Genomic DNA, 12,916 nt, shown 5'->3' with positions numbered 1-12,916 from the left:
ATCAAAGAAAGTCCCTGACAAAACACAGTTTAGAGTAGTTGATTGCTTCTATGAAAACAAGCCCTCAAAATCACTTAGGGGAGGCCCCAGCGATCATTCCCTCGCGGAAATTCGCAGCCAGCAAGCCATTTCCTGTGAGTAAAAGGCCGTAATTGACTAAGCCACTTGTACACGGAGACTCGATCGTAAGGAGAGTTAATTGCTGGGAATAGGTGGAGAACGTCTTCAGCTGTTACTTGCAGTTCATGTTAAGTCACGCTTACTCTTCCACTCACCATCACGATCACGTGATGTCAACACAACGAGTACTACTACTATACTATATTTCCTGGTTCCTCGAGTAGCGAATCGGAAATGGAAAAGAAGAGCCGTCCTTGTTTTGCCTATTCCTGAAGTAATTACTGGTTTGTCCACGCGGTACAAAGTTGAATGTTTTCCAGGAAAAACGTGATACGAGAGGAATTCAGATGCAATTACTGGTATATGTAATCCTAAATTGGTTCATCAATTGGTAATAAGATTGACTGTCCGGTACAAAACAAGGAAATCACATTACAGATCCCGCGGTAAATATGAAATTTCCACGTGTGGTGCTACGGGATCTTCGTTGATCAACAACACATACAAGCCTGGCCGGGTTGCGCAAGCGAGCCTCGTATGAGCTGCTGTCCGCGAAGACAGGATTGTATACAAAACACGCTATCTATGAATGGAATTTGTGGCATGCATACAATGTCAACTGTATGAACCCACAGATCTTGATGTCATTTTACACAGCTTGTTCAAGTAATATCAGATCTCCGGTTTTACTCCACACACCAAACGCACACGGTGTTAACAACTCTGCTATTCACCGGAGTGAATCAGCAAAAATTGGGCCAATTGTCCACTTGAATATAATTCCAGGCCTTGAAAGAAACCATTTTGTTGTCCATTTTTCAGCACAAAAACCCACACCTTAGTTTTAAAGGGCATCACTACCCTGGCCACTGTGTATAGCTAGGCTGCCTTACATTACAAACATCTGCTGGTGACTACACACAGTGGAAAACTATACAAAGGCCTATTCACTACAATGGAGTGTGTGGATTACAGTGGAAACACACATACACAAAACACACACAGAATACTCTCATAGCCTTTGCCACACACCCTATTGACTTCATGTCAGAGGTACACAGCTCATTAGCTATCCAGTTGAAGCAGCTGCATGCAAGGAAACCCTCTATTCTGATTGGTTGTTCTTTGTTCTCTTCTCCCTCCTAAAAATATCAGCTTCACACACATCCCCATCACCAGGCCAGACAGACAGTTCCATTTCGCCCAAATAGGGGGGTTTTCTGCTCGTATTTTACAACCTGACTCATAATAATGCTCGCAGCCAGTTGCATCAACACTGTTGATAGTATCTTGGACTATTCCATGTTTTCATGGGGACATGGAACCTGTGCCAAGTCGCACATAGAGAAACCATAACTCCTCGTGTGTTGTGACTGGTAGGATTAGTTGTTTGTTTCTTTACAGCTGGTGCTAAAGGCTTTAAAGTTGGGGCTTTCCCCGTAAACACGGAGTCCACGTGAGCCCAAACATTTTGCCTCAAACTGGTTCGGCCGACAACAGGTTGATCGGCTAGCCGAGACGCAAGCGCTACTTGACAAAGCGGTATCATAGCTTCCCTAACTAAACTTTGACCACTGTCTTAAACGTGAATGCTCCTTCATTCTTGCCGATGTAAACCTTGTTAGGCCTGCAAAGTGTTGAATGCCTTACAAAACTTAGTTGGAATCTGCGTTTCTAAAGTTCAGATAATTTTTCTACTTTAAGCAGCAGAACATTAGTGCCCCGCTGAATTAATCCAGTTACATTGAAACAAACGACCGTAAAAAGTTGCCATTGCATTTCTAAACCGATTGGTGAATGGAACACCTATCAACAAAAGTTCATCTCTTTGTTAATGGTGATTGTAATGCCTATTTTTAACAATGCTTACAGCAGCCTTATCGTACATCCCGAAGGAATAATTATGAAAATAGCACAGGGTATTACTATATTTTTTCTATGATCACATGGAGAGAATTGAGAACAGACAAGGCTGGGACGTGTACATGTACATACCGTATGTTAATACTTGCGCTGTCAAAAACAATGAATGATACAGAAAATTTTCCTATCCATAATATCCTCTTTCTCTTCAAGACCCCATTCTCACTCACTTCCTGGATGCTAGAGCGGTCGAACGGTGAGTGAGAACACACCCGTGCAAGGAAGCTACAGTATGTGGTCCACAGGACCGGTTTGCTTCCTAGATTGCTCTTGACCGATCTAGCTTGCAGTGTGAACCCAAACCATGCCAGGAAACAAACTTCAACAGAAAGTGAGTGTGTTTTGGCGGGAAAGAGATCACAGTACAAGAATAAAAACAAACAGCAACATACCGGTAAGAGAAGAAATAACTGAAAGATGAAATAAGGAAACACAGAAAGAGAATGATAAAAACAAAGAATAACACAAGAGAAGGTAAGAAAAGGTGATAGAAGGAAGATGTAGAATAACATAAGGAAAGACAAAAAGAGAAAGTGATAGAATGATATAACAAAGAATAACATAAGAAAAGGTGATAGAAGGAAAAACAAACACTAACAAAGGGGTTGATAGGATGATAAAAACAAAGAATTACAAAAGAAAAGGAGATAGAAGAAATAAAAAAAAAATGAGGAAAGATAGAGAGAAAAATGATAGAATGATAGCAACAAACAAAACATAAGAAATGATGGAAGAAAAAACAAAGAATTACGAAAGACAGAAAGAGAAAATGGTAAACAATAGATCATGGAAAGACGGGGGGAAAAAAGGATAACATACAGGGTGTAAGTAAGAAGAAAAAAAATGATATAAGGAAAACAAAGAATAACACGAGGAAAGATATAAAGAAAAAAAATGATAAAATGATATTCTCTCTAGAGGACCCATAATAACATGCCATCGACAATATCTTTTGAGTAGAGCCCCAAGGGAGAAGGCACAAGAAAAACGGGAATTAATGATATTTGTGTACACGGCAAATGTGAGATTTATCAGCGTCCTACGTCTTATTCCAGTGACCAAACGGCCAATTTAAAATTCCTATAGACTTAGTGATCTCATATTTTAAACATTCATAACATTCTTATTATTGTTCCGATTTATTTCAAAATTTCCTCATTCTGTTACTTATATATCTTATTTTTTCTTTTTTCCATAAATGAAGCAATTACAAGGGTTGGATTGCCCTTTAACCCTAAATTTTCTGCAACTGTATTGTATGATTTTATCATCTACCGTACTCTACAATCTATAAACAACGCAAAACGTAAAGTATGCAGACTGGATTCCAAATATTATCTCATCACTAGGTCTTCAAGAAAGAAACATCCATAAATTTGAATACATTTAGTAAACCGATTGATTACAATAAAACATGAGGTTCACCGTGCAGCCAGAGACCCAAATTACAATCTATGAGATCGTGTTATAATGGGTCTACGAGTACTCTAATACTTATATCAATGACTAAAACATTCTTCATTTAATCCAGTCAAAATGAGAGACAGAGGGAGATAAAGATGTAATCCAGCTAACAATGGAAGTTACAAACTGATTCAGCCGAGGACGCAGGTTCAAAACCATCTTTCGGATGGTGACGTTTAAAGGTCGGTCCCCAGATGTAAATAATCATATCTGATTGATACACGTCTGTAAAACCCTAATACACACACACACTCACATGCCACCTGTTCCACAAGACACAATACAGCAAAGAGGTTTCTTGGAAATTAGAGCCTCAGCCTCTACTACCAGTCTTAACATGGTACCAGCCATTATCGGTAATGAGTTTAGGTCTGCATTAGCTGTATTTACGTCATCGGTTTTTCTCACATTCCAGAGTTTTGCCGGAAGTTACCAGGCAACTACCCATAAACATTACAAAAAACCCACCCATGGAACAGAAACTCAACCATTTTTTGCAGTTTAAATGCTTGTGCTCAAAACACTGGTGAACTAATCAGGTTTTTGGTCACGTGACTCTCCACGCTACCAAGCTAATGCATGCAGAGCAGCGACAAGTGGTGCATCCACACAACTTAAATGCTTAACAGGTTCTCATTCACAAATTCAATTCTCATTTCCAATAATGCTGATGATCGATCACCAATAAGGTTCCTGAAATTGGTATTGAATTGGTAAATCAGGAGGGAATTCTGATGAAATTCCTTTGAAAATCTGCCCCCAACCAGGGGCGAATAATAGCACTGTAATACCTAAAATAAATCTCATAGTCACACCTTGGATTATTAGCTCCTTAGCCTTAAGTGATGTCTTTATAATCCAAAATGGGGGCTGGTATGTTTTGCCTCGACTAACTTTAAAATAATTGTTTATAGTATCAGATGCACAAAAAGGCTCTAAACTAAACATCAACAATCCTCGTCTACAACAACTCCAAATGACAAAATAATCCCAGGTCTGCATGTTTTTTAGTATTTGATTGCCCAAAATGTGTTAACTTCAACCTCAGCACACATTTTTCCCATTGCTATTTGCTATTCTATCTTCCGATTATTGATCAGTGGTTCAAATTCATAGCCCAATTTCTTTTAAATTGGAAGAAATAGGCCCCTGATTCGATTACAACACCATTACTAAATTGCCCGATTCAAATTGAGCTGAGAAGTGAACCTGGCAGCTGGATTCTACGTTGCACATGCAGACCTTCTTCATTTTCATGTGCAATACCTCCTTTCTATCACAGCAGAATCACCATGAAACATACATACATGTAGATCATCCACCTCCATCATCATTTCACCTTTCAAAGACAAAGTAACGGCTATCTTCTCTCGAGTCCACTTAAATTTTTTTAACACTGTCTTGTTTTTCTTCATAATTTTTGAGAATCACATCAGAACCACATCACATTCCTGACACCTGTGAAGTATTTATACTTCACATTAGTAAACTAGTAAACTAGAATAGAAGATCTAAAATGATGCAAATTTACAATTCATATTTTCATATAACTAAGTTTTACTGATCAGTGATCACTCTTTATAATCGGTCAGGCCAGACGTTTCCTCCATTCCCCAGCCCTGCCGAGGAGAGCCCAGATGCCGCACATCCGTACGGCGCTAGCCAGCCCATTAACATTATGCAGTCAATATCAGTCAGTAGGCATGCATTGCATGCTGCTCTGGACGAGTCAACAACGGCACCGATTGACGGTCCAAAATGTGACCTTGTTTACCCGAAAAAGTAGCTCAATGTAATTTTAAATCACATCTAAATGAAACAGCATAAACAAAAAGTGATTTTCTAACAATTTGTAACAGGCATACTCACGTAAATAGGAAACATGAAACAGAATTTGGAATGTCAATCTTCACTTTCCGGCTTTGTTGTCTGCTTCCTATGCACGCGGACATGTTCTTTCCCCTATCTATAACTAAAGAGGGCGATATCACAAAAATGATCTCACAGCAAAATTGACTGACTTTGGCATGCTCATACGGTGCAAAGATCGGAAAGTTGAGCTTGCAAAGGTTGGCACAATCTTTTCTATTTTTATTCTCTCTCTCTCTGACAGTTCAGATAAATTCAAACGAGTGAAAAACTTCAGATCAATAAGACATACTCATAGTTTAGTCTTTGATATTCGTTGAAAAAAAATAAATAAATAAAACAAGTCGGGGGAGGGGTGAGATATATTTTGATCAGAGGTCAGAGTTGTCGATATATAATTTTTGAAAAGGGAAAGGGTATTTCCAAAAGAATCTTCTGAAAATATCCAACAAATAAAAACTGCATTTTGCTAATAGAAAACTGGCCGTTACATTATGCAGTCAGGGTAATCGACATTCAAGTTCACCGACATAAATTCTGATTCTTCTTTCAGATCTTTTCAATAGAATCCCGAACGTCCATTGAGATTTTAGATGGTTAAAGGCCAATGTCGCACCCCTCTAGAGTCTAGTAGAGACGCCTCCTATTTAGAGTCGGAATTACTCGGCACCATGCCAAATCGGTATCGCGTAGCAATGAGGTTTGAAGAGGTGACGTGCTAGCAACACATCGGATCACTAATTGGCCCTGATTTTCAGGTTTTTGTGGAGTTTAACTTTTTAGAATTTTTGATTATTTCATCTTCAGTAATTATTTTACACAGTCCTATACAGTTATCTTGAAAATGGGAAAGTTCTTTTGCCTACTAGTATCTCGGTCTCTATTTTTTGCCGAGTAAGAGTTGTTCACAGTACCGAGTTATTCCAAATCTATAATTTCCTGAACAGATCGACCTACCAATGCTTTCTTTCGTAGCTCCACGCATTTCCGCATTTTGCATATCTGATGCCCGGTCCGTCTGTTCTTGCAGCTGGAACACTCTCCGCAGTTCTGCTTGGTCAGGCATGGTTTGCAAACCCCGCATCGCTTCCTCTTCTTCTTCTTATTCTGGCTCGACGTGCTCCCATCCCCAGGCGACGGGCTCGTAGCCCCGCCGTCGCTCACTCCGCTGTGGTTGCCCGACATGGATTCATCGCTTCCGTCCGGGGACACCATGCAGTTGTCCGACCCGGGAGGGGTATTCCCCATCGAGTTGCCCGACGAGGTCACCGACGAACTCGAAGGCATCTCGCTCGAAGCAATTGGTATATCAATCGAAAACGGCGCCATCAACTTTCGCGAAGATGACGTCACCAGCTTGGGATCAAAAGTACGTTGACCTTCAACGTTTCTTGTGGCGGGAATGATACCCTTGAGGAGAAGGTCTTTCTTGGGGTTATCCGATCGTGTTGGCGCGGCAAGGATACGCTCGACGCTGTACTTGTTCGAAACAGCTGGCGCGACGCTCAATGAAGTCGATGACGACATTGAAGATGTCACAGAAGGTTCAGATTTGCCATCTTTCTTCTGGTTGACCATTTTCATTGGAAACCCGTCGTCCTTATCTCGACTTACTCTGTCCTTCCCCTTGGACTTTGGTAGCATAATGTCCTTGAATCTTTCGCCACGGAGAGAAGAAATGATCCCTGCATCTAACGTCTTTTCTATCATACTGGCAATGGTCAGCCCACCTATCGTATGTGATCTGATCGATTTCCCCTGGTCTGGTGATCTCAGGGGAAGTTCTTTCGGCTGCTGATGCGGAAATGCTTCTGGTGCTTTGCCAGTACGTTCATTCTGATGGCCTTTTACAGTCCGTTCCTTTGAGGGTACAATGGTATCTTTACCAGCAGCTGCTTTAGAAGTGTCCTCAGAACTAGAAACATCCGCGATATTGCCGCTTTTTCCTCCAAGATCATCAAGTTCTTTTGGTTCACCCTCAGGCTTCTTAGAAAGAGTATCCTCATTGTTATTTTCCATGAGCACCTTTTTGGCATTTAGAAGTGTCTTTTCACCATTTTGCAAGCACTCCGCTTTCGCTTCTCCTTCCATCGGCCGAGCATCATCTTTATCTAAAACTTCTGCTCTTTCTTCCGCTTCACTTTGTTTGCAGTCTGACTTGTTCTTCTCTTTCCTATCGTCCACAATCTCAACTTTCTCACTCTGTTTTGTCTTTTTCGACTCGGGTCCCTTGTCCTTTTTGGAGCTATTTGCTTCAGAGCTCTTCTTAGCTCCTGTCTTTCCTCCATCGGCCCGTCCCTTTCCTGTCTTCGCTCCCTTCTGACCCCCTACAGCGCCGTCACCGGTGCCATCTCGAGGTCGCTTCTTGCTCTTGACCTTTGGCCCCTCGTCGACCCGGGGTGAGGGGTCATGGCTCCGGGGTGAAGGGTCATGGCTTGTAGGAATGCTGTCTTCTAGGAGCGTCCGTCTGATGAGCGCTTCCACCAGGTTACCAGACGCCATTTGGAGGAAGGAGTCACCAGCTTTCAACATTCTGCAGAACAAAGAGAACGAAAATAGAAATACAAATAAATAAATGGACACAAATTAAGTTTCGTCAACATGAAAGCGATACCTACGTTCGTACTCAGTAATTAAAAAAATGTGATGATTCCTTCAACTACACTGCAGTATTCAACGGAGGTATATAGTCACTGGAACGATCTTCCATCCATCTCCAATCAAGATTACATATGCATTGATCATGGGGCGTAGCATTTGATCACGAAGGGTATTTACGACAGAAATTATCGAAGTATGATAGCATCACGGGTTCTCGTCACTTGTTTTTAATTAACCCGTCATACCTCGGTGAAAAGAAGACTTGCAGGGAAAGAATATCTTTACCAAAAAGTTATCCGCCTTCATCCTCCTGCCTTGTATATTCCTTGCTTATATCCGTTAAAATATATTTTCTACTGTCTCCCTTTCCTCCTTTCTGTTACGTCTGCTATTTTCTACTCCTTTTACTGAACACGGTCGTCATCTTACACTCTTCGATATTCCTCGTCTTTTATCCTTCTATCTCCCTCTCTCAACATCACTCGTTCCCTCTTGCCCTTTATCACCATTTCCAGCGCTTTACTCAACCAACGGTCGCCCATCTCCGATAATTTTTTCCCCCTCAAAGCTCCGACGGTCGGCATCAATTTATCTCCACTCGCGCGCTCGCATGCGGCAATCAAAAAAGAAAATCCCGCCGATTCGCCTCGCTCTCTAGAGGACATATGTGATCACATTTCGCTGCACCTCATATTGCTGATTATGGTTATGCGTTATTAAGAATAAAGTACGTAATATATCACGGTAGGAAGGGAGGGAAAGAGAGAGAGAGAGAGAGAGAGAGTAAGAGAGAGAAGAGGAAGACGAAACAACTTGAGCTAAATTACTAAACGGGCTGCACGCGCAGAGCATAACGTCAAACTCGTATCGGTGGCGTGTTCCGAGAACCGAGACGGTCCATTTACGAGGCTTCGCTGATATTAAATGCAGCTACTCAATAAAAAGATATTTGGCGACAGAAAAACGCAGACGACACAATAATTCTTTACAACTTCCCTCTACTTTCCTCTCTTCCTCACACCATACTTTCACTTTGCTCACACGACGCTCTTGTTTTATGTTCTATTTAATTATAGTCTAGACCTTACTTGCTATACATAGAAACACAAAGTGGCAGATTAACACCATTTTAGACACTTTGGACCAGTAATTTCACAGTGCTCCAAAGACAGAATATAATCCTGCTTCCATGGACATCAGTGGTAATGCATGAAACTACTTTCCGCAACTGGAGTCTGTTTTTCAGTTTATAACGAAAGAAAGTCACGTCGAAAAATCAATTTATCATAATTAAGTTTGGATGGAAACGCGGATCAAACCATGAAGCTGCCAATTTGGTCGTGCAACTGAACCCCTAAACTGTATGATAATTATGTACGGTGGTTTGGGCGTGAGTGGTGCCGGTTAAAGAATACATATAGGTAATCACTTCAGAACATGAATCCACGATGTCGATTGGTAGGAGAGGGAACGAAGTAACATGCATTTTAGCGCACTTTCTGTAGGTTGATAGCGCCCTCATGGCATACAAGTCAACATTTCTGATACGTGTTTTTATTTTTTGAAATAACTTTTGCACAAAATTATACAAGAGAAGAGTATGATAATATCACTTGAACAAATCCCTCCAAGGTAGAATCATATCCTTGCCATTCGTTATAAATTTTTCTTCTAAAAGCAAGCTCACAGCTGTTTGCAATGTAGTTTTAATGTGGAAACAAAATGGGTTAGATTTCCCTTTATGGAAACTCTCGGAAACTTTCGGAAATCTGTCCGAAATCCACGGGGAGAAAAGTTCCTTCCACCAGGGAATGAACGTACATGGACGTCGGCCATTTAACAGCATGACATTTCATTTGTTTGAAAGGGGAAGTCCACCCTGATAATTATCTGGTATCAATAAAAGCAGAAAAACGAGAGGAACAAAGTAGTAAAAGTTTGAGCAATATCCGACTATAAATAGGCAAGGTTATACATTTTTTTGAAGTTGTTATTAGGAAAACACAAATTGGCAACAATGTCACGTATCTTGCGAGCTCCTCTCCACTTTGCTCTGTAAACAAAATGTTGTAAACGTTTATTTTATAACTATCGATGACGGAATTGATTTTTTTCTTCATACAGGGGTTGTGAAAAAACAATTTGCATTTGGGCGCATGTATGATTGAAAATTTTCTTTAAGGAGAATACAAAAAAATGTTTCAGTACACAGCAATTAAGAGAGGCCTCGTAAGATACGTCACAGAATTGTCAATTTGTTTATGATTGATCACAACTTCAAAAAGTCAGAACTGTTTTGTTTTAATCAGATTTACTCAAACTTTCACTGGCGTAGCTGTTCCTCTCATTTCTGTTTCTAATTAACCAACTTAATATCAGGGTAGACTTTCCCTTTAACTTTAAGATCGTGTTCCGATTGCGGCTTGGATCATAATAAGACCATTTATCGGACTCACGCTCGCGGGTCCATAATCGAAGAAGGCAGAGAAAGAAAATCGAAAAGGAGCGCGCAAATGAGTAATCGAACTCGGAAACGAAATGAAGAGAAACGGATCTTGATTAATGACGACGCAGAGTCGAGAAAACTCACGGGGGCGTAATCGGCTTGCGACCCCATAATTCAGGCTTTAGAGGTGTACCAAAGGTCTCTAATCACCCTCATTGACAAACCTATTTCAATCTATTCCAAATGCAACTGTAAATACATAATAGGTAGGTCTGCTCTTGGGAACAACTCGCAAATGAGAAAATTCGTATATGTCCAGCAGTGAAGATCAACTTTACGGGAGTCAATGTAGGAATCATTACAATCGGAATGGAAATCAATGTCTAAACAGGAACCCACTCTCAAAAGAGTAATCATTAAACCACTCTTGGTGAATTTCACTACAATTGAGAGTGGATTCAGCTCCAAAGAAAGTCAGCTCTATTATGACTATGAGTCATAACAAAGGCGATTTCTAGTCCTCTGCAATAAGGGAGTAGAATGAGGGGGGCACGCCCTCCCCCTTTCGCCCCCATCGCGCGGCGCGATGTCATTAGTATTCCCCATTGGATATTCGTCATGTTTTAGGCATGTCACGAAGTATTTCCAAACAGGATAGTGGCACCGACGTCCTTGGGTTCTCGTTGAACTTATCTCGATAGATCGTGATAATGATCGTGCGATATATCGAGGGAGGAAGAGCGGATAACAAAATAAGGACGTGAAAGGTTCCAGAAAATTAGCGGGGTAAGAGCAGAGTAGATCAACATGTCACTCGGCAAAACGTTCCTTTTTTGGCTTAAAAGGAAAATAAATGGGAGGCGTTTACCACCGAGGGTGTGTTAAGGGTCGTGGAAAACCCCATTGTATGTTAATTATTCAGCGTTCATGGGGTGTGATGTCACGTTGGGTTCTTGTCATCACAAATTCATATTTTTTATGTAATGATGTTTGACAAATGAGATTTAAAGGAGAACATCAACATAATCTTTCAATCATGTCGATCTACTATGGATGACGTCACAGCATGCGACATCACAGAAAGAGCGTCTATTGGTCATCAGCAGACACATGTATATTTTATACACGTTGCATGCAAGAGTAATCTGCTGACGCAGGGCTACGTCACCGATTACCACTGTCTTTGACGCACCACGCGTAAGTGATATTGTACACAAAGTGAACGCACAATGAACGATTGGAAAATTGCGCTAAACTACTAATGTACGGCTAATTGCCTTCAAAGTAATAATAGCGTAGGTAATAATGCAACGGGTCTTTTTATTCCTGTCACAATAATAGTGGAAACCTTTGATTACAATCTATGAAGTCTTCAGCTCCCTTTCAGTGATCTGTTCTGCCGCTCTCCCGGAAAAACGTCCAAAGTTTTCAACAACCTCAGACACCTTCTCTACACTATTCTTTGTTTGACCATCATCTGTAATCATTAATCATGGAACGCACTGCGAATTCAAACCAGAGACATTGACAATATTAAATTACAGAATGAACGGAGAAGAGAAAACTTGACATAAACCCTGTTTCGTGTTTTCTTTACTCTCTGGCTGGCGTCGTCTTTTGGCTCCGTTTCTCTGCCTGACAACCATGGCATTTCGACACCCTCAACGAGGTTCCGTCTTGTGGGCACTTGTTCCTTTTTTGGAGGCTTTCATCAGCGGTATCTGTTGCTAAAGGAAGGATGTACTTCAAGGGTTTTCTCCAAGCGGGGAGTTACATGGCTAACAAGATCTGACGATATATCGACAGTCTAATCTCCAGCGCCGCCTCAGCGCATTGCTCCAGAAAAAAGTGATGCCCCACTGACGCACACTAAACTTTCCGGCGTTAACTGGAATGAAGGGGAAGGGTTGTATAAAGATAAAATCTTAGAGGGTGATCGGAGGGGGAGGGGGTATGGTGTAAGAAGCATACATAAACTTACTTAACGTAGATACTTTCCTGCGTTAACTGGAGTGAAAGGGAAGGGTTGTATAAAGATAAAATCTGAGAGGGTGATCGGAGGGGGGGGGGGGTATGGTGCAAGAAGCATACATAAACTTACTTAACGTAGATACTTTCCTGCGTTGACTGGAGTGAAAGGGGAAGGGTTGCGTTAAGATTAAATCGCAGGGGGTGGCCGGAGGAGGAGGAGCTATACGAGCCTTACGAGGCAAAATCAACCGTTCAAATTCAAAGCACGCATTGAGTGTGCAAGTAGGGATGAGGGTCAACCGGAGGAGAGATAGAGAGAGAGAGATGTGTTTCATAACGTATTCTTGCATACGACTGTGGAATGACTGGATTCAGTTAGTGAATGCACACATCTAGTGTGCAAGCTAGGGGTAATAGAGAATTGGGGAGGGGCGGTGTTAAAAAAAAAACGAATCGAGGTCTTACCCCTTCATCGCTTCTTTATCGAGCTCTGTCAAGAGAATGGGATGTTTGTACGGAAAA

General features: G+C 41.3%; 1 protein-coding gene across 2 annotated transcripts in view; it reads right to left on the bottom strand.

The window, feature by feature from the left end:
• Positions 1–7,917, bottom strand: part of LOC580376 (methylcytosine dioxygenase TET3) — a 35,605-nt gene extending 27,688 nt beyond the window's left edge. Inside the window, exon 1 of one of the 2 annotated variants that reach the window (XM_030979620.1) lies at positions 6,334–7,917. In XM_030979620.1, the coding sequence (XP_030835480.1) occupies positions 6,334–7,908 (1,575 nt within the window). In that variant the 5' untranslated portion in view covers positions 7,909–7,917. Of the gene's footprint in view, positions 1–5,376; positions 5,489–6,333 lie in introns of those variants that run through there. The other variant, XM_030979621.1, reaches the window with a different exon arrangement.
• Between the last annotated feature and the right edge of the window lie 4,999 nt (positions 7,918–12,916).

Source organism: Strongylocentrotus purpuratus, unplaced genomic scaffold (assembly GCF_000002235.5).
Source record: "Strongylocentrotus purpuratus isolate Spur 01 unplaced genomic scaffold, Spur_5.0 spur5_scaffold_10, whole genome shotgun sequence".
Classification (NCBI taxonomy): domain Eukaryota; kingdom Metazoa; phylum Echinodermata; class Echinoidea; order Camarodonta; family Strongylocentrotidae; genus Strongylocentrotus; species Strongylocentrotus purpuratus.
This window is presented reverse-complemented; position numbering and strand designations above follow the sequence as displayed.